The sequence below is a fragment of the Haliotis asinina genome, chromosome 1 (assembly GCF_037392515.1).
Source record: "Haliotis asinina isolate JCU_RB_2024 chromosome 1, JCU_Hal_asi_v2, whole genome shotgun sequence".
Lineage (NCBI taxonomy): Eukaryota > Metazoa > Mollusca > Gastropoda > Lepetellida > Haliotidae > Haliotis > Haliotis asinina.
Genome location: NC_090280.1, coordinates 76,961,504 through 76,983,929, shown reverse-complemented (window position 1 = coordinate 76,983,929; position 22,426 = coordinate 76,961,504). Strand labels below are relative to the sequence as shown.

The window sequence follows — 22,426 nt, the reverse complement described above, 5'->3', positions numbered from 1 at the left end:
TGTAGAAAAGTAGATTCATATCAGTCCATGACTAACTTTCCAGACAAAGAAACACCGCATGTTTACAAATAAAACGACTTTTCCTATAGTCTCTGAAAGCAGAATCTAATATCTATTCCTGTTTCATTAACATGATGCCAATCTCTCTTTCAATCTTAACCGAGTAATTCGAATGGATGTCTGCTTACATACACGTGGAAACAAGTATCGCAACCCGTATGACCTTGGCCGTCCTATAAGTCATACCATAACCATGTTTTAATCATGTTTGTATGATTGTTTTCACCCTTCTTGCACACAATACATGGACGTTAAATATGCCTGATATTCAAGACAGGAATCACTTGGATCCGACATTAAGAAAATATCAACTTTTAGTTTCTTATAGGTTGATAACTTAGGGAATTAACTGATTTCTTTTTAAAATAAGGACATATGGGGACTTCTCAACCGAGATAAATATGACCGTTTAAATATGAGTTCCTTCCACACAAGGAAATCCAAAATCGCCGGAAATCGGTCGGGAATAGAGCCTACGACTTGTCAGACATCCGTTGTTATCCACAGAGCACAGAGTAACACGACTAGCTTGGTGTCAAGCTCGACGTCTTTAGACGTCAAGGTCATAGGGCAGGGTCCATGAGGATTCATGAGGTCATTTTGGGAGCCGTGGAAACCCTGCATCTAAACATTGGGGTGTGTGAGTATTGCCTACCGCTGCTTTTATCAATACCCCACTTTTGGGAAACACCAGACATGGGCTTCACACATTGTATCCATGTGGGGAATCGAACCTGGATCTTCGGCGTGACGAGCGGACGCTTAAACCGCAAGGCTACCCCACGGAATACCCTAGAGTAAGTTTGTCGGGGTTCATTGATGTTTGAGGTGACCTCATATGACTGTAAACGTGACATCGTGACGTCCAAAGTAAATAGAAATGAACAACGGTACATCACTGACACCCTACACCCTGTTATTTAACACAATTCAGACAGTTTGATGGGTTTTTTTAGAACTGCCAGTAAACTTTACTTTTCTTTTTGTAATTTCAGTTGTTTTCTTTGGAGATAACACACAATTTTCTAAGTCATTCTTTAGTAACACCTTGTTTATTATCTGTACCAATCTTATATAGATATGCTAATGTACTTACAATCCATGCTCTCTGGAGTGGGGTCCCTAGTATGGTGATCTACCTTCAGTTGTTGGCGATCTATAGCCCGTGTTTTATAATGTATTGTCTTCTTTAATTACAATGTTTTAGTTTTTCATGCTAGTTTTATATCTATATCTGTGATATTCTAGAATTTTTACTGTCCATCGTCGACAGGCATTTATACTGTACATATATTCCATTTTAGTGTGAAATGTTCTCGTCACGATACGAATGAAATATTGCCGACATGACGTTAAATATCAACTCACTCACTCACTCACTCACTCACTTTCTGGAGTGGATGAGTTAGTCTTTATGGTTTTACACATTTTCCAACAATTACCCAGCCACATTTAGGACGGTCATATTAAAAATACCACATTACATCCACAGAGGGAATTGAGGCTCGGCGTTACGAGCAAACGAGCCTAAACCGACAAGATTGCATATGTGTCGAAAGGGACAAGGAGGTATATTATCCCACAGATTTAAATAGGAATATTTCGCTTGATCCTTCATCTTCCAAAGTAATGTTTGCTTTAGCCACCAACAAAATCAAACCGATGCTTTCGAGGAACCTATCATGTGATACCCAAATGTACAGTAAAATATTTGGGATTTCCCTTCAACACAACAAGCTTGCACTAAAGTCTTCCAATTAGCAGGGGCGGTGGGGTAGCCTAGTGGTTAAAGCGTTCGCTCGTCACGCCGAAGACCCGGGTTCGTTCCCCACATGGGTACAATGTGTGAGGCCCATTTTCTGGTGTCCCCCCGCCGTGATATCGCTGGAATATTGCTAAAAGCGGCGTAAAACCAAACTCACTCCATTTAGCACATGACGCAGGACTAATGACATATCGTTAAACTACAACCAGGTCTCGGCTAAGCGCATCTCCGAGGCTCTATACTGATGGTACAGCGCTAAAAAAGGAAGTTTCACGCCCAGGCAAAATATACTGAGGGAAAATATAAGGGATCACACTAAACGGCCAAATGTTCTTGTCCTTGTTTACAGGTTTCTTCACAAGTTCTGTCTCGCGTAGGCTCCGAAGAAACCTTGAAGAAAACGCAATATCTATGATTTGAAATGCTTGGAAAATGGTTGTACATCTGTCATCAGTACGGTTTCTATGGTACGATCAACCAAGACCATTTGCCTCAACCAGCGAAAATACCAGATTCACCCAAGCGTTGATGTATGTAAACATAAAAAGAAAAAATACCCCCAAAAAACCTTAAACACCATTTATTTCTCGGAAAAAGTGTTCTCTTCATGTGCCGGAAGTGAAGTACCTACTTCCGGTCGCCGCCATTACCTCCCATCATTCCAGGCATCATGCTTTGCATATTACTGAGGTACGTCTGGCCGAAGTCGTCGGCGAACTTATTGCCGGCATCTCTGCCACATTGATTTTGGACCCGACGAAGGAGGTGTTGGAATATCCTGAAAATATAAATGGTTGAAGAAATTAAAATCTTTCAAACAAACTACTTTCATTTAAGACAATGCTGTTAAAATATTTTGAGAAGTGTTGTTTCAAAATTCAGAAACTGGTGAAAATGAGATTTTAGAATGTGTATTGTGGCAATTCTTCACACGGATTAGCAAAAGATTCTGCATTGTTCATCCCATTGATAAAAGACTGTTTTGACGGAATCAGTGAACGAGCGAGTATCACTCGGAATAGCTCGTGCTGACCTTCCTGACCTGGTACGCGATACTCTGGTCGGATAACCTGGCACGTAACAGTAGATATTCTATCTAAGGTTCGCATTTCGGTAAACCTACACTGGAACCATTCCGGCCTCTCAAATTACCCGCTGATTGAACCTGTGAGGGTCCGGGTTTGAATATCGGCCAACAATAGCCCATGCTTGTCGTAAGAGGCGATTAAGGGGATCGGGAGGTCTGGTTCGCTGCCTTGGTTGACACATGTCATCGGTTCCCAGTTGTGTTCATTGAGGCTCATGCCCTTGATCACTGGACTGTCCTGGTTCGCTGTCTTGTTTGACAAATGTCATCGGTTCCCACTTTATTGATGCTCGTGCTATTGGTCACTGGATTGTCTGGTTCAGACGTGAATATTTACAGGCGACCGTCCTACAACTAGAAAATTGCTCAGTGCAGCATTAAACGAACTAACCAACCAACCCGCTGGCAGATTTGCTACATAGCCCAAAGCACTAATCCATGGCAGCTAAAAACAACCGTTGATAAATACATTTACGTACTTCATGTTGTATTCCTCGTAAGACATGATATTCCGGAAAATGTCGGCGAGAGCAACGGAGTTGTCGCTGTTCTCGATGACGTCACAGAGAGTATGGTTCTGGTAGAAACAGTCCCAGATGATGTCGTCAGTGAGAAGAATTTGTTCTGCCTTATCGTTAATCTGGGAGCACCTACGACTGTTTATGACCTCGAGGAGGCGCCTCTGGCTGCATTTCCGATAGTCAACGATATAACGGTTGCCCTGGAAAATATTGGAATACGACGGTAATTATTATATCTTAGCCGTGACAATTAAGAGCACACGTTTAAATTTCATATTTGTCACATGTGCTTGAAAACTGATTATACTCGTGAAGATTCGGGGTAGAATTCATCTTGAGCAACTCACCAAACAGGTTCGGGTGGTCATGTTATTGATCCCTGGGTTATCTAGTGTGCAAAGTCCACCAATTAAGCTGGAATATAGCTAAATGCAGCGTTAAGCCACAGACTAAAACCAATTCTACCATGGCTTAAGTAAATACTGGATTGTGACTGATAAATCAAAGTTATTCAGAGGTATACGATCCCGTTATATACTCTTATTTTTCAATACTGTTTATCTGTCTCCTAATTACTACACAAAGTATTCACTACTGTTTGATGGTGCCTGAAATGATTACAAAAAATGGTTTGATACCATTGATGCCATTGATATTGTTGTTGTACCATTGATACAGGTATTATTGTTGTACCATTGATACAGGTATTATTGCTGTACCATTGATACAGGTATTATTGCTTGTGTTTGCTCACTAAAGGGATGGCGAATTGTTAGAGATGTTGATGTTGTAGATGGCCATGGTTTGTCGGGACTGGAACGAAGGGTTGTGGCACCCGAGCACTTGCCCATGGGATATTGTGGTGAAGACCGGGATTTCATCGCAATAAGTAAATTTTAGCCTAAAGATTACAAATACATCCCATTGTCTACAAAATACAAATTTAGCAGAATTTTTGAAAAAAAGAAGAAATTGCCTGCAGCTAAAAATTTACGTTTACCACTTACGTTTTATGTTTATCGAACCTCATCGCAACCAGTTACACACCATCTCTCCTATGTCATCCCCAAAGGCTAGCCCTAGTCTCTCCATTATAACAATCCTCAGTTTAACAACCTCAGTTTCCAAATTACAATAACTCAAGTTTCCTCCTTGATATAATCCCGTTTCCTCATAATAATCTCGGTGTATTATAATATCTCTAGTTTCTTCATTAACATAATCTTGTTTCCTCATTACAATAACCTTTGTTTCCTCGTTATGATCACCCTACTTTCCTCACTATAGTAATCGTCCCTGTTTTACCGTGAGAAACAAAGTACCCTTACCCTGTAATCAAACTGGTTCTGGTCCTGGACTTCCTCGGACTCAATACACACAGATGCGAGGACTTCGAATGCTGGAGAGTCACCCACATTGCAGACTTGCTGAGTATTGAAGAAACACAAGTAGAATGAGCAGTCACCGTTAGCACTGAGATCGGCACAGAGCTCGCGGCCGATGGGCACATCCGGAGTAGTGGTTGTCGGGACGGTCGTCGTCGTTCTTCTGGTGGTGGTCCGGCGTGTCGTTCTCCCCTCTACAATCAGAAATGATGACAATCATAAACTGACAAACAATATCGCACGCCTATGCGTGCGGGGATTAAGATGTATGAAAGTACGTTTGTTGTTTACATTTGTTGTTTAGGGACCTGTTTGTTTGTTTATGTGTTTGTTGATTCAGCACCATTCAAACATGATGGCGGCAGCCTGTGAACAATCAAGTCGGAGTCGGGAAGAGGCAATCGGGTAGTCACCAGCATGAGTATCGATCTACGCAACTGACATACACTGACATGTGTCAACCAAGCCAGCGAGCTGGACCACCCAGTCCTGTTAGTTGCTAATTGCAATCATGGGTTGCTGACGACCAATTCTAACCCGGATCGTCACGGGCCTAATTGTTTTAGCGAGATTACTTGTTAACTCGACTGACCAGGAGGCAGGGCCAATGGACAAAATCCGTGACTTAGAAGATTTTGTCTCATGGCACTACGATGGAATGGATAGTTTCCAATTTCTTGTTCGTTTAGTCCCGATTTGGTTATCAACATATTGTTACAGCCTGAACATCATGCACTCACTCACTAACTCACTCACTCACTCACTCTTGTCACTCACTAAAACGTTGCAAAAAAAAAACATGTAAAAGAAATTTGACCATCGTCTTCACACAAACTGAAAATAACAAACCTGTTTGACAACGATACAAGAATCGGTATCGAAACGTGGCATCATCTGAATAAAGAAGTTTGTTCGTCCATAAAGTTTGTCCTTTCTGACCCAACAACTTCAAGTAATGCCACTATCTCAACGAAGATACCAATGACAAAAATTACCCCTTTTCTTCATATGTAACATACCTAGGGGCCATGGGTCTCTGGTTGTCCTCACTGGCCTGCCATAGAAGGCGGAAGAATATGCCACAAGGGCTATCAGGACAAGGAGACAAATCTGGACCTTCATTTCGGATCTCGGTTTCAGAGGTTGAGTTTCACAAACGTTTCTTATTTATACAACCCGGCAAGAGGAGGAAATTAAAGGTGCATTTGGCATATATTGTAATTGGCTCCATACAACTCGTTCATTTTCTGATTGGACCAATCAGAACTACGCACTGTAGTCTGTTGGGTTTGGGTAGGGATAGGTGCTGGAGGAAGTTAAACAAATCAGACTAATTACACACGCGATTACGTTAAGCCGTTTGAGCAAATATGTTGAGCTCAGGGCACGCTCTACACTATTTGTGGGAGCGGTGGGGTATCATAGTGGTTAAAGCGCCCGCTCGTCACGGCGAAGACCCAAGTTCCCCCCCGCCCTATGTGTACAATGTGTGAAGCTTATTTCTGGTGTTTCAAGCCGTGATATTGCTGGAAGAATGCTGAAAACCCAACTTACTCACTCACTCCACAGTTTGTCAACTATTGGGATGTAGGATAATTTCACAGATCCCCTTTATTTGTTGGATATAAGATAAACCTATGCTTTACCAAACAGTTTAGCTTTTCATAAATAAGTGTTTATCTACTGAAGAACATACGAAACGAACGTCATATATTTACATTTGAGTTGAAATGATGATACATTTGTAATTTTTCATTACATTTGGTCGTTTAAAAGCACAATGTCACACATTTTCGGGAATACTTTGGCCTATATAATTATGATACATCAGGGACATATGCACTCACTTCGTCTCTTCCCAATGATGCAATAAAAGAGTTATTATTCGTTACAACAAGACTGAAATCGATAATTGAAACTTCGAGGCGAATGGCCTCCAAAGAGACAACACTTGTCATGTATGGTGAGTTAGTGAGTGAGTTGAGTTTTACGCCGCACTCAGCAATATTCCAGCTATATGGCGGCGGTCTGTAAATATTCGAGTCTGGACCAGACAATCCAGCGATCAACAGAATGAGCATCTATCTGCGCAAATGGGAACCGATGACATGTGTCAACCAAGTCAGCGAGCCTGACCACCCGATCTCGGTAGTCGCCTCTTACGGCAAGCATATTGTCATGTATAGGATGTCAACGAAAACTGTCGGACGCGATGTTGTTTGCCGAAATGGTTTCAATCACAAGTTGTCGTGAAGAGCGATCCAACGGACATAACTCCATGGGCTTTGCGTGAACTAATAATCGACCGGTAAGGGAAGCGAGAGATTAATTTAATATTGTAATCTAAATACGAATAACTTTTTATTTTATTTTTTCCTTTAAATACAATGTATAGTAGCTTCATTGCTAAGGAGGGCTCATAGTTAGTATTTCTGACAGAAATGCATTATTGTTTGGGGTTTTTTTAAGGGGGAAGGGGGGTTAGAGAAGTGCGGTGTGACATTGTGCCTTTAAATTCATTTCAGTTGCATGTTTTCTTCAGATCTGGGCTGCAGTGGCATTAATGTTGATTATACTTTATTTTGTTCACATATGCGGAAAGGATTAAAAATACGTTACAAGCGTAGGAGCCTTGCTCCTACCACCACTAGTCGTATGTGGGACATTTACTGAATACAGAGACTGATTACACAGTACAGAAACATTGGCCTTTTACGAGTAAGACCCAGGTTTGATTAACAAAAGGGGGGAATACTGTTCACCATTCTTCATCGGTACGGTCGTGGTTTAGCTTGAAAAATACTAAATGGCTATGGTTGTCTGATGATCATGATGATGGTGATGATGATGATGATGACTTGTTGACACATATCATCATTATCTCATTATTTCTGTAACTAGAGTGAGTGAGTTTAGTTTTATGCCGCTTTTATCATTATTCCTGCAATATCACGGCGAGAATTGTACCAGGCTCCGGCTACTAGACTCCACCACCCCATTTGTAATTAATAATATTGTAGGATGCTATAGATCAGAAACAAAGATCAGTCTTCTCGTGACGTTTTTCACATTTTGTTTGGTCAGGGACAATTTCCCATAGTAATTATATATGTGTTTGCTATACTCTGCGATAACCGGGCTGAGCACACATCCCCTTGTTGGTACAGGGGCGTTGTCGCTGTTAATGAACGGCGCAAGATTACCTTCGTGGTTTAAATTTTGATCCAGCCTTCTCATTGGTAATGCGTGCGCATACTCATCATTGTTTTGTTCACTTTCCGCTAACACTCCGCGGTTATGGGTTGAAATCCAATATTGAAACAGCTTACTTGCGTCATTGGTCTGATTCACTGGTGATTGAGTGAATTTAGTTTTACGGCGCACTCAGCAATATTCCAGCTATATGATGGCGGTCTGTAAATAATCTGGACCAGACAATCCAGTGATCAACAGCATGAACAACGATCTGCGCAAATGGGAACCGATAACATGTGTCAACCAAGTCAGCGAGCCTGACCACCCGATCCCGTTAGTCGCCTCTTACGACACGCATAGTCGCTTTTTATGGCAAGCATGGATAGCTGAAGGCCTATTCTACCCTGGAACTTCACGAGTGAGTGAGTGAGTGAGTGAGTGAGTGAGTGAGTCAAATTCTAACATAAACCCATATGATGAGGATGCATATATATGCGGAATCAATCCTGGGTCAACACAGTGACATATGTGAATGGGTGAGTGAGTGAGTAAGTGGATGGTGGATGAATGAGTGAGCGAGAATGAAACACCTGACATAACACCAGTTATTGCGTATTTTTTCTTTACCTCGATGAGGACAAATGTATATGCTGACACATATTAAGAAAAATCACTGACATGAGTGAATGAAGTTTCACGCTGCTTTTCACATTGAGATGAAACAAGTGGGGAAGTTTTGAGTGAGTGAGTTAAAATTGCATCGATCGGCTCTGGAATATTCTGCTTTATCTTGGCTATAAAACCGATACATTTATTTTTAAAATTCGAAAAGCTCAAAGTTACATTTACTAGCTCTCTATTTATCTAAACGGAACAATACAAAAATGGCTATATACATTGCCAACAACTGAATGTAGATCCCCATACCAGAGACCATGGTGACTTACAGTGCATTTGCTTCCTGCATGTCTGATAGAGTCTTAACAAATGTTAAAATTTTTATGCATGTAAGATATTCACCAAATTTGCATGACATCGACATGCCAGCTGTATAACGTTAATGTTCTATATAATATGCAAGAGCATTTTGATCCGTGTTCGCCAAACGGAACACGTTCCATTTAACGCTATAAAGCACATGAGTTGAATCATTTATGTCATAATTCTTAACATTATTATTGGATATTTATATAGCGCACATATCAAGGTAACTAGTGCTTGCACAAGGCTCTGACATGTGATGTATTTCCTTCGATCGTTGGATGTCAGTATAAAAGGCCCATGATATTATCTGTCTCTCTCAACTCCATGGGGAAAGTACAACTCTTGCAGCCTCTAGGCGCACCGAGTTTTTGTAGCTGTCGTATCCTATCGAGATACCCATTCACATGTAGTGTATGTGAATTTAGTTTTAGCAACGTTATTTTTTCTTTTCTGGTTTTTGTAACTGTCGCAACCTGTGTGGTGTGAGTGAATTTAGTTTTAGCCATGTTTCAGCAATATCGCGGAAGGGGGCATCTGAAATGAGCTTCACAATTCTACCCATGTAGGGAATCGAAACAAACTCTGTACTCGTCTTGAGTTATTTTCGCTTGGATGTAACCACTGTGTCTTGAGTTGAGTGTCTAATATACTAACATTGAAGAGAGTGTGTATTGAATGAATGTGGGTTTTACGCCGCCTTTAAACTATTTCAGCAATATCACGCCAGTGTATATCTGAAATGAGCTTCGCACATTGTATCCATATGGGGGATCGAACCCGGACCAGCAGTCGTAACGCTGTACCATGAGGCTATAGGACTACACTGAGAACATAGGTACATGTATTGATAAAAAATATGCCTCCCTATCCGAACAAAAACAGCAAATCCTTTAATTCCATCCGCGATATGCGAACTGGCGTTTCGCGCTGGCAGTTGCATTAATTCTACTTGCGATACTGAGCATGGAAACTCACCTCGAAATACCGCGATTTTTTCTGTCCGAATTTCGACCACGATGACATTTATTGTTGGCATTTGATTCGATAAGCCCGATACAACGTATCTGAATTCCATGATTTGTGTAGATATTACTGCTTCCAGGATCTACCTGAAAAGATCCTGGTTATACTGACCCTCGGCAACCCATGCGCGTCGCAAGGGGCGACTAACGGCATCGCGTGGTCAGGCTTGCTGACTTGTTTGACAAATGTCATCGTATCCTAATTGTGTAGATCGATGCTTATGCTGTTGACCACTGGATTGTGAGGTCCAAACTCGATTATCTACAGACGGCCGCCATATAGCTGTAAGGATGAAATTAACGTCATCTTTTGTCTTTGGCTAACCATAGCCTATACTGCCATACTTCGAGAAACGGATAACTTCGATAAAACCGAGGTCGCATAATCCGAATTTTGTTGACGGTTACGTTATTCGCTTGATAGAAATTGATCATTTTCGAAACTCGATGTATCCACATATCGTTATATGCGGAGATAAGTGTATGGGGTTGTGTACCATCGTCGCGCGCAGGTAGAATAAAGACTGAAATGTTTCCTTATAACGTGGTCTATGTTACAATACTGTGATAATGTGTATCTCTTCAGGATGGACGAGGCAGTTGTGGTAGTAGTAGAAGTTGTGGTAGTTTTTGTAGTAGTAGTAGTAGTAGTAGTAGTGGTAGTGGTAGTAGTAGTAGTAGTAGTAGTAGTAGTAGTAGTAGTAGTAGTAGTAGTAGTAGTGGTAGTAGTGGTGGTAGTAGTAGTGGTGGTGGTGGTGGTAGTAGTAGTAGTAGTAGTAGTAGTAGTAGTAGTAGTAGTAGTAGTAGTAGTAGTAGTAGTAGTAGTAGTAGTAGTAGTAGTAGTAGTGGTGGTGGTGGTGGTGGTGGTAGTAGTAGTAGTAGTAGTAGTGGTAGTAGTAGTAAATTACTAGTACTAGTAGTAGTAGTTGAAGTGAGTGAGTGAGTTTGGTTTTACGCCGCTTTTAGCAATATTCCAGCAATATCACGGCGAGTGGAAGTAGTAGTAGTAGTAGTAGTAGCAGCAGCAGCAGCAGCAGCAGCAGCAACAACAGAAGTGATAGTAGTAGTGTTAGTAGTTATTCTACGCAATCATGATACGATGATATACATGTACCTGACCACCCGATCCACTTAGTCGCCTCTTACAACAAACATGTGTAGTTGAATGTTACTTCTAACCTACATCATCAGGTGGATGAAGTAACAGCTGTAGTAGGTATTCTGGTAGACGTTATTTGTTTAAGGTGTTCCTCCCATAACATTCATGTAGTTGCTGGTCTTTGTTTCACTCAATCATAGTTATGGTAGATTTGGTTACGTTGGTCGATAACTGCTTCACTTGGCAAAAAGAACAGACCAATGGTGGACTATAATAACTTTATGACAACAAAGTCTTGAAGAGTCTTGCTATTACTAGTAAAGAGCAAATAAACACAAAATCCACAGTCATAAGATACAACTCTTTTCACAATCAGATGTAATATGACGTTCAAGGTTGCGAAACTGAAATGACACCTGGTGTTCTACACGTTGTGTGACCTAAAATGGAGCATTTATTGACGCAATGTCAAAAACAGATGATGACATTCTACTTCATCTGCTATACAGGCAAACACTAGAGAATACGATATTCCCAGTTCTTACAATGGCGGGTATCACGAATCTGCACCAGAATCTTGTCTGTTCCGTGTTTCCCATCTCACATCCCCCTGGATTTTCATTCAGATATGAAATATTTCTTCATTTCAATTTTTCCCGGGTGCAATTAATATTTATGCCCCGAGGTCATAAAAAGCAACCACATTCATGAAAACTAGGTAAAATTAATGATTCTTACATTTATTTAAGAACTGTTTTTGTCTACAGCCACAGTGACTCTGTCTACCTCATGAGTTGATTCAGAGACTATCATCATGTCTTATATACTCTTCAAAAAAGTAGGGGGTCTTCATTTCTTTTTATTTACGATTAAAAATATTTTTGAGATTTATCGGAGTCAATCAATGTTGATATAATATTTTGAGAGTGCATCACCATTTGCACTTCCTTACAAGCGTAGCTATTTGAAAGTAGTCTTGTAGTCTTCCATTCCAAATTGAAAGTTCCCCTACTTTTTTGATGATCATATATTATAACGTGATATCAATGCAATATTACTAAAAGCGACGTAAAACTGAACTCACTCACTCACTCCTGTACATTATAAAATTTCATGTTAAAACGCTCACAGTTAATACGGATGACACGGGCATCGTATGTTTCGAAAAGCCGCGGAGACAACGTGATGTATGTACGTTACATTGGAATTCCTTTTTTACGACCACTACGCTCCATTACTTAAGTGCAAAACATAAAAATTACTCGAATATCTGCAGATACTCCATGAGGAATGACAATTATGTAACTGAATCACTGAAAATCATTGATGATACCAGGTGTTGCAACATGTGGAAGATGGTCCTAAACCGACTGCCCGTACAGACAGCATGTTGACGTAAGCTGGCTTTGTTCAGAGATGTACATATCCATAATTAAACGTTCATCGAAATTCTGGTTCTTTTGATGCATATCGCTCTACTCTACCTTTGATTCATGCTTCTCTTGAAAATTACACATTGGGGATGGACCTCGGACACTTCGTTATGCAGGTATTACAAACATGTTCATTCTAATTATATCATGATGGCATGTTGCCAAGCAATAAGATGGTACAGAAACTAGGTAAATGAATTATGCACGAGGCCTGTATGTGAGATGTTTGTTCATTGTATTTTTCAGTCCCGGTCACTCACTGAATATTTTTACTGAAATGCATTTCATGAAGAACTGTTATAAGGGAATGGAATTAGGGGTCCGTTATATAACTGTTATTTACTAAAGTGGGTTAGACAAAGTAAAAGTATATAATAACAATAATGATCAACGCTTTTACAAAAGGTCAAGCATTGCAATTGCTCAATCCTATCCCGGAATGAAGAATGTAAGAAAGGTGTTAAGGGTGTCGGAGCATAACGGATTTTTCTTAAGTTACATACAACATCAAGCGGGGCCCACCCCGAACTGTTAACAAAGGTATGCAGAGATGAGAGCACAACTAATACCTACCGCTCGTCATTCGGCTTTCAGTACCCACCTACCAGTGCCCGCCTTTCCAGCACCTGTCTCTCAATGCCTAAGTTCAATACCAGCCTTCCAGTACTTGCCTTTGAGTGCCCGCCCTTAAGTACACGCCTTCCACAGCCCACCTTCCAGTGCGTGCCTTTCAATGCCCGCCTTCCAGTACCAGTACCCGCCATCCAGGACCCGACCTTAAGCACACGCCTTCCAGTGCCCGCCTTTCAGGATTTGCATTCCCGTACCAGTACCCGCCTTCCTGTGCCAGTATCCGCCATCTAGTACTAGTACCCGCCTTCCAGCACCCTCCTTTCACTACACATCTCACGCCACCCGTTATCCAGCACCCGTCACCAATACCAGTTCCCAGCCTCGAAGACAACATTGAGAATATTACACCATTACCACCTCGTACTTTTCAACCTCAGTCTAATTTCGGTTTTCCTGAAGAAAAAAAGTGAACGTACGTCCATTTGCACAAAATATAGGCAATCAAAACAAAGCCAAAAATGAATATGACAGTTATTATCAGTACCAAGAGTAAGACGTCCATGCATAAAAACTGATACCAGGGAAGATCAAGTCCAGGTGAACGGATGTGAGAGTCGCCATATTTGATCACGTGATCGATCCAGTAGGCTACTTCCTGTCGAGGATTTAATGGTCTGTCTCGGAATATCCTTGACGATTTTTGAATGTTTTCTTTGTAAGATTTGTTTTCAATTACCCTGTTTATAGCCGATGCAAAGTCGCTTTCTGTAGTATAATGTAAGTCCAATCCCAGGCCCCAACCCTTACTCACTAATCGCTTAACGTTGTAGGGCTGGTCTGAAAAGATTGGAACTCCGATTAAGGGTACTCCGTTGAATATAGCCTCGTACTGTCCGTTAGAACCACAATGAGAAATGAACAGTTTGGTTTTCGCATGGCCAAGCAGATCGTTTTGAGGGAACCATTTAGAAATCAAAAACTTTGAAGAATTGGTTTTGACATTAGATCTCCACACAAAGTCATACTTCGTCATGGAAAATGCTTTCAAAAGTTTGTTAGAAAGGTGCGGCGGGAGTTCACTGAGACTTCCGCCAAAGGACACAACAACTACTCCGTGCTGAGACTTCTTGTAGAAATCGTGGAACTTTCCTGTTAAAGGTTGTGCATTCCTTGTTGACAGTCCGCCCACCAGTTTAGAGTTAGGCATGAGAGGTCTAGGGTAGTCGGCAACAATATCCTGCTCGATGAACCAAAGCTGTGCCTGCTCAATAAGACGACTGAAGGGCACGTAAGGTTTCTCGGGCGCATATCTCGACACATCAGTCTCAGATACATGAGGTCTAAAGTTGGAAGCAAACACGTGAATGAGAGTGTTTGCAAATCTTTGAGTGAACGTCATCTCTGGCGTTTCACCCAAACCAGTAAAGGGGATGAATGACGGAAGCACGGGAGTCCCGGATCGCCAAGAATCTTGAATAATGCTGATATAACAAAATGGAACATTTAGCCTGTAAGGGATGATCGTATATGCCAAACCAACAATTCCATCCACGATTGCCAGATCGAAATTTTTGGCTTTTATATTCTCAAAAAAGGCATCGTCGGTTAAAATAATGTGATTGAGTTCTCTCAAAGTTGTGAAGAACGATACAGGAGGTGCTCTTCTGTCCATGTATTTTGTAACTTTGTCAATTAGCAGATGAAGATAATCTGTGGGAGATTTGGGATTTGGTATTGCCGGCTTGTCTGGGTAAAGGTATGCATCCATGAGGTATCCATTAATCTTCTTGTCAGCATCATAGTCTCCAAGTGCTTCCATTTTGATGAGGTTTAGACTGCTGTTTCTGAGGACGCCTTGCGACCCGAGGACACCAGGATAGGCCACCCATAATTCGTGACCATATTTACGTAGTTCCTCTGTGACCCAGCAGAGGGACTGGACGTGACTGTATTGGGGAAATGGGAGGTAGAGAACACGCGCCGCTTGGCTCGGGTTGATCACGGCAATCACTGCCCACAACGTCAATGCATGAAGAAATGAAATCTTCATTTTTCTTTTACCTGAAGAGTATAAATAGTTTCATATAGTTTCACATGACGCCTGAGATGATAAATGGTCGACGTTAAAACCAGTGTTTGAATTAAATATATTCCGCCGTGGAATTTAACTCATTATGAACCTTTGCCTGTTTCAGACAGAAAATTCACACTTTATAAATGCAATGAAATGCATCATAATCCTACCCCTGTCCATTGCCCTGCACCAAAGTAATTTCTTTTTCGCTTATACCTTTCCAAAGTGCAAAATGTGTCCTATTCGATGCAAGTCTGGGTTTTCCACAGAATCTCAAAGTCCATTTTGTAGTTATTAAAGTTTGGTAGTGTCAGATCATGTAGTTGAGCGTTGGTCTGCAGAACACTCAACTAATACCTATGTTCAGTGTACATTAGCCTTAGTCCTTAGCACAGGGTGGAAGCGCTGTCCACACGAAATGTGGAGTTGCCTCCAAACCAACTCCATCTCCTCGATGTACAGTGAAGGAAGAACACGTGACAAGGGAGTAAAGGTAACTTTTCGTTATTTTGCAAGTTTCGCTATTTTGCAAGTTTATCACGTTTTGCCATTTGGCAGAGGGGTCTAGAAATCTACAGATGTTTCTGAAATAGCTGGACACCCTCTATATTTATTGCACTTGTGCGTTAAACGAGAACACCCTCCTGAGTGTCGAAACAAGATCGCGTAAGATGAAATATCACATCCTAATCAACAGAAACGCCTTTGTTTAGGTGTCACTTCTTAGACATAATTATTTTATATCTCCATTGACAGTGTAGGCTGTAATGCGCCAACATCCAGTGCTTTGGATGTTTACGTTGAAGTAACTGTCCATGTAGTTATGTAGATTCTAGAGCATTAACTGTCCAAGTCCCACTGTTGTTGATACCCTGACCTGGCAATGGAAATGGTAGTGGATCCCCTTAACATGCAGTCTGAGGCCAATGAAGACTTGTGGAACCGCATGTGTGGTCAAACCGACACATGAGTCTCATTATTAATTCAGACAATGACCTTCCTTACAGCCGATCCTAATTTTCGCGCGTTAATGTGAAATGAGACACTGCAAACGACTATGGTTACACGAAATTCCAATTCCTTGTTTCATAAGAGAATGGTATTTACAAATAAATTTTTATTTTAAACTTTTTCTCAATATTTTATATGTGCAGGTGACGTTAACTGAGGCCTCACAAACTGCCTGTTTGATGAGGCCGTAAAATTCTTCACAATTCATCTGACTCATTGGTTACATGTGGCATGTGTTGTTTGTGCTTATTTTTGCAACGTAGAATGTTATTGATATCATATCAAGGTCGTACAAGACCGCCAAACTTTTCTAGCGGCCGAGTCTCGTATTGAGGTTTCCCGATATCTAGTTTTCCGTTTGTCAGATCACACTGTGCGAAAGAGCATGTGTTGCACTGCGTAATATACAGAGCGTAGTCTTGCGATATACAAGTGCTTAGATGTCTCAAGTACTGACTAATATTTATATGTCCAGTTGAATGAGTAGGTCAAAAAAGAAATGGACTGGTCATTGCACTAAGTTGCGCAATAGGGTGGAACCCAGTCTGTTCCTGTTTATTTTTTTTAATGTTTTGGGTGTGCTTGACAACACACGACTGGTATTGAAGGATATATGCGACTTGTTCGACTTCAAAATTCATTTCCTGAAACCATAAACATATCAAAGTAAAGCATATATACTGATGGTAAGAAGTTAAGCAACCAAGTATGTACATGCTGATTTCTTCGTAGGTTGTTAGATTGATACAAGTGTTTGCACATGTAAAGATACACGAAAACGTCACTCAAACACACTCAACAGAATTAGACCAGATATCATGCTTCACGTGGATAGTGAAATCCTCGAAGGTACTCGCGACTTGCACCTTATAAGTTTGATGACACGTCATTACACTGTCAACATGCACTGTCTTGTCGAAAGAGGCAACACACGGATCGGGTGCTCAAATTCGCTGACTTCGTTGACATATTGTTATAGTGGCTACTTCAGGACAGCCATGTCCAAATATTTCTACATACCAAAAACTATGTAGCCAGGCTATATGATATTTAGTTATTATTATTATACTGCAATCTTGATCTTTATCACTACCGCAGAGTACATTGTTTTGTCAGCTACCTTGTTCCTCTTTGTGACTTCCATTAATTACTGTATATGACATTTATGGCCTTTATTGGTCATCCCGCTTGGCTGTGTCTGTCATCATCATCAACTGTAGAAGGAAGTGCTATTAGTTTCTCTATCTGTCCATTGTTGAATCTTTGCCTGTCTATTGTTGTTAACAACTACATATATGTATGCTCACATCTATACTGGACGTGAGAGGTGAGTGTCCGCTCACCTCATTCATGTATACTTGTTTGTCATGTCTTGTGAAACCAACTAAAGAAGTTTGAACAACAAAACTATGCCTTCGTCATCATCAACGTATTCATTCATCATTTCGTCTAAGTATTGCATGTATGTAATCACGTCGATCACATACAACGCGTCAATTACCCGTTGACAATATCATTGCTTCCCAATCGCGCAGATCGATGTTCATGTCGTTGATCCCTGGATTGTCTGGTCCAGACTCGATTATTTCCAGACCGCCGATATATAGCTTGAATAGGGCTAGTACGGCGTAAAACTAAACTCTTCTAATGATGTTTTGTACCTTTGATAGATATCCACTAATATGCGTGTCATCATGAAGCGATAGCAGTGATAATGGCACGTCATGTTCCATAACATCTGCACCTTATCGGGCTACTTGACCTTCTACCATTACAACCATCATGAACAAAACATTTTCTTCATAACAAACACCTCCAGAATAACGGCTGATGACAAGGCGGTTAAAACTACAAACTGTCAACTCCCTGGACAGTAAAATCACAGCGCCTTTTTGCTATATGTCCACAACTCCATAGAAATGTACAGTTTGAATTTTCGATGATAAATGAATAATTAATGTCACTATAAAGCCTGCAATGCGAATGAAGATCTTAAATGACTATGTCTAAGAAATGACAGCTAAAAAACGACTCACCTCAGCTGATGAGGATGTCATATTTCGTGCTGAAAAGATCATCTTCCACGATCTTGTTTCGACACTCAGGAGGGCGAACTCGCTTAACACACAAGTGCAATAGACATAGAGGGTGTCCAGCTATTTCAGAAACATCTGTAGATTTCTAGACCCCTCTGCCAAATGGCAAAACGTGATAAACTTGCAAAATGACGAAATTGTAGGGGCAAAGTTACCTTTATTCTCTTGTCACGTGCTCTACTTTCACTGTACATCGAGGAGATGGAGTTGGTTTGGAGGCAACTCCACATTTCGTGTGGACAGCGCTTCCACCCTGTGCTTTGACCCGAAGCCGATTGAAAACCACTCTGACCGACAGAAAACCAACGCTGTCGGTCCGAGTGGTTTTCAGTCGGTGACAGATGAAGTCACAAAAAGGTTTTCCAAATGATTTTCTAACAAAACCCAGACACACTTCCTACTCCCAGCACACACTCCGGCAAACATGACACATGTACTTGTGTAATGCACATTCGGAAACATACTTGTGAAGACGTGTGATAAATTGAAAGCTAATCACCTACCAATAGTACTTCATAGTGATGAGGGCAGTGTAAAGGGCACAGCTGGTGTGTTATTAATGTTTAACATCAGTCTAAACAACTATGACTTTCAGCTCCTATGCGGAATTTGGCTAATGTTAGCCAAGGACTGTCAGTGTATAAGTTCCCCCATTCGTTAAAAATACAAGAACACGCACACACACGCGCACACGCGCGCAAACACTATTCCGAGTGAGGGAGTTAGATTTTACTCTGCTTTCAGCAATATCAAGGAGGGGGACAACACACACTGTAACCAAGTCGGGAATTGAACCCGGGTCAATGGCGTAACGAGCGAACGCTCTAACCACTAAGCTACCCCACCGCCCCTATACAACCTGAAAACGAACTGCACAACGAATGCGTATACTGACGTATATATAGCATGACATGCATAGTAGCATATCGAAACAATTACGAATTGACGGTGCTGAAAAACAAACTGTACCTTTCCATTCCCGCTGTCACCAGAGACAAACTGCACGCTATAAGGAAAACGCCGTCAAATGTATACATATATTTCGGAACCGCTTATATATGGAAACTGTTCCATAAACATGTGGCCAAGGTGCTTGTCCACGTGATCCCTGCGTGGAATCTGAAAATAGATTTGCACGTGAATAAAAGAGAGGTGAATATATAACGAATATAATTAATAATTAATGATAATATTTAATAATAATTATATGTTTCCACCTGAGCGTTTCAACAATTCAAACAATAGCCAAAAAATTAAATTGTTGATATTTATTTTGTTTGATGCAGATCTGAGAATCATTTTCCCATGGTTAGCGAGATAACAATATTCGGGGAATGAATGGTAGAAACTATACGTGTTGAGGCACTATGTAGTGCATATTATGTGATGTAAATATATAATGGAATACTCCCTGTCGAACAGTCTAAAGGTACATCTATTAATGAAGATGTGAGTGAGTGAGTAAATATTTAACGTCATATCGGCAGTATTTCACTCATATCATGTCGAGAACAGTCTATATAATTATTAAACTAAAATTTATTTATACCTTAAATACCCGTCCTCGAAGATCAGTGAAAATACAAAAATACAAATTTTGTTTAAAACTAGAATGTTGTAATACAGACGCGCGTGCGTGCGTGCCAATTTGTAAGCGAGTTTGTAGGTTTGCATGTATCTGGTTGAGTAAATCTTTCTCTGGTTGAGCCGTCGTTACAGAATGTGTAGTGTGTTAGTGAGTGAGCAAGTGAGTTTACTTTTACGCCAGCAATATTCTGGACCAGACAATCCAGTGATCAACAGCTTGAGCATCGATCTGCAACTTGGGAACCGATGACATGTGTCAACCGTGTCAGCGAGCCTGACCAGTCGATCCCGTTCACAAGCATAGTCGCCTTTTTATGGCAAGCATGGGTTGCTGAAGATCTATTCTACCCCGGATCTTCATGGGTGGTGTATTATGTAGAGAATATTGCTCCCGTAGGATGGAAGCGGTAACTGGTAACAAGAGACCTAACTATCCGGGTCTTCGTTAACCTGGACAATAGTCGAGAAAATGTGTGGATGAGTTAGGTCAAGATTGTTCTGATTCAGGAACGACTGGTCATGTTTTCGAGGTTGAGATATTTGACCCTTTGAACATTTGCTTGTTACTGTCACGTGTGGTAAAATCTGTCATACTTGCGAGTCTCCATTGTTCTCCACCATCAAAAGTGAATAACATCAGTTACGGTAAATCAAACCTCAAAAAGGATTTTTCTTCAGTCGCAAACGTGGATCCTGTGTTATGACGATAATCCCTTAGTCAAGTGCACAATCTGGCAGACTCAAACAGCATGTAAATTGCAAACCACATCGCTCATGACATGTGCTTGACCGAGTTCTCTCAGGATCTGACGATCTGGTAACAGACCTAGAAGTCAATAAATTTGCAGAGATCCGATAATTCCATGATCCCCTTCCTTCCTTCCACTCTCCAAACACATGGTTCATTAAAGTTCGTAAGCTAAAAAGGATTGACACTGACATATTCTGTCAAGATCCTAACAGATCCTAACAATTCTGGTCTGTTGTCTAACACGTCCCTACTTAGTCGACCGTCATACCGCCTTTAACCGAACGGTTAAACTGAAACAAGTTCGTAATCTAGAAGCCTCACCGTGGTACAACGATCACGCCCGTGCCGTTGATGAGCGCACACATCTCTGGCTTGGGGATCCAAAGACAACTGTACAAGCCTGTAACAACGTTGCCATATAAATAAGGAATGTTCGTGCCTAGCACCTCTGTGAGGAACTTTCTTGGAATGCAGGCGATCCAAAACGCTTAGTTCTCTTAGATCTCTCCACAAGATCCTTGGAAAATCTAAAGAAGTCTTATTTCCCCATGGCGAGGAGAAGACATTGACAGAGAATTTCAACACCTTCGTGAATAAGATCACCAACCTTTTTCGGTGATACTGATCCCTGATGACGTCGTATTCGAGGAACCGACTGGTACCCATCTCATTTCATTCCATCAAGAAAATAATGCTTTCCTAAAGACCAACTTCATGGGAGCTTGATCCTATCCCAACGAAATTCCTCATGAAAATACTGGATGTTATTCTGCCTATCATTACCAATATCATCAACCTAAATTTATCATCAGGTTGTGTTCTGCTTTAAGCGGGAGGTGGTCCAAGCATACATCATGAAAACCGTGCTTGACTCTCAGTTCCTCAAAAAATATCGCCCTGTCTCAAATTTGATGTTCCGGTCTAAAGTTCTGGTATAAGTAGTGAAACAACAACTGATCTTTCTCGGCATACCGTGACTGAATGTTACCAATCTGCCTCCAGGCATTCTCGCAACACAGAAACTGCTCTAAATCATGCCTTGAACTCAGACGTGCAGTCGACCATGGTGACTCTGTGGCATTCATAGTTCTCTAAGATCCTACCTTCCAGACACAACCCAGTCTATCCACATCGAAACATTTTCATCATGTAGCCACATCCTAACCTATGGAGGTCCCAAGGATCAGTTCTTTGGCCCATTCATTTTTCCCTGTATAAAAAGAAAAAAAACCTGATGTATGCTTACCAAGCGCCCCATTATTTCTATGCAGTCAACCGTCTGACAGCTTTCACAAAGTCAGCTTGGGTGCAAATCCAACCTTGCAGCATGCCTCTCCAGCCCCAAATCCTGGATGTCTGCTAACAAACTGGAACTTAACGATGAGTCCACAGACTCAAGACACGAAAGTTTCTCATTATAGATATTTCGACTGGGCAGTCTTATGCTCCTTCTTTTTCTCCTCCTGTGAAAAACCTTGTGAAAATTTATTATCTAGTAAAGACCTGTCACTAACATCTCAAGAACATCGGCAACATTCGCAAAGTCCTGACAAAAGAAGCCACTGCCACTCTTGTGCGGATTCTGATTCTATCCCGCCTGGAATGCTACCTTTTCTTTTAAATTGTTGCATCTTTTCATCCCAACTTCATCGTTTTCGGAAAATCCAGAACACAGCTCCACCCACTGTCACTCTCTCCAGTCCTCTCACATTCTGACTCCGTATTCCGTGAAAAGAATCTCTGCCTCACCTATAAGTCTTTCCACAACTTACGACTTCTTATC

The 22,426-nt window shown here is 41.1% G+C and overlaps 2 protein-coding genes across 2 annotated transcripts; both read right to left on the bottom strand.

Moving 5' to 3' along the window:
- Positions 1-2,452: 2,452 nt before the first annotated feature.
- Positions 2,453-5,940, bottom strand: LOC137282929 (uncharacterized). The gene is made up of 4 exons (XM_067814585.1): positions 5,838-5,940; positions 4,762-5,012; positions 3,392-3,633; positions 2,453-2,603 (listed from the first exon to the last, which is right to left on the bottom strand). The coding sequence occupies exons 1-4, from the start codon at positions 5,938-5,940 to the stop codon at positions 2,453-2,455; spliced, it is 747 nt and encodes a 248-aa protein (XP_067670686.1).
- A 7,118-nt stretch (positions 5,941-13,058) lies between these two features.
- On the bottom strand, positions 13,059-15,174 carry LOC137275504 (UDP-glucuronosyltransferase 2C1-like). The gene is made up of 2 exons (XM_067808173.1): positions 13,669-15,174; positions 13,059-13,079 (listed from the first exon to the last, which is right to left on the bottom strand). The coding sequence occupies exons 1-2, from the start codon at positions 15,172-15,174 to the stop codon at positions 13,059-13,061; spliced, it is 1,527 nt and encodes a 508-aa protein (XP_067664274.1).
- Positions 15,175-22,426: the final 7,252 nt, after the last annotated feature.

Bases quoted from the DNA above. Each gene is read 5' to 3' on its own strand.
- LOC137282929 (XM_067814585.1), bottom strand. From the start codon at position 5,940: ATGAAGGTCCAGATTTGTCTCCTTGTCCTGATAGCCCTTGTGGCATAT. The intron at 5,013-5,837 runs GTATGTTACATA...TTCTGATTGTAG, and splicing joins CAGAGACCCATGGCCCCTAG to AGGGGAGAACGACACGCCGG. The intron at 3,634-4,761 runs GTAAGGGTACTT...AATATTTTCCAG, and splicing joins AGAACCAGTTTGATTACAGG to GGCAACCGTTATATCGTTGA.
- LOC137275504 (XM_067808173.1), bottom strand. From the start codon at position 15,174: ATGAAGATTTCATTTCTTCATGCATTGACGTTGTGGGCAGTGATTGCC. The intron at 13,080-13,668 runs GTACTGATAATA...CTTTGTTAACAG, and splicing joins GCATGGACGTCTTACTCTTG to TTCGGGGTGGGCCCCGCTTG.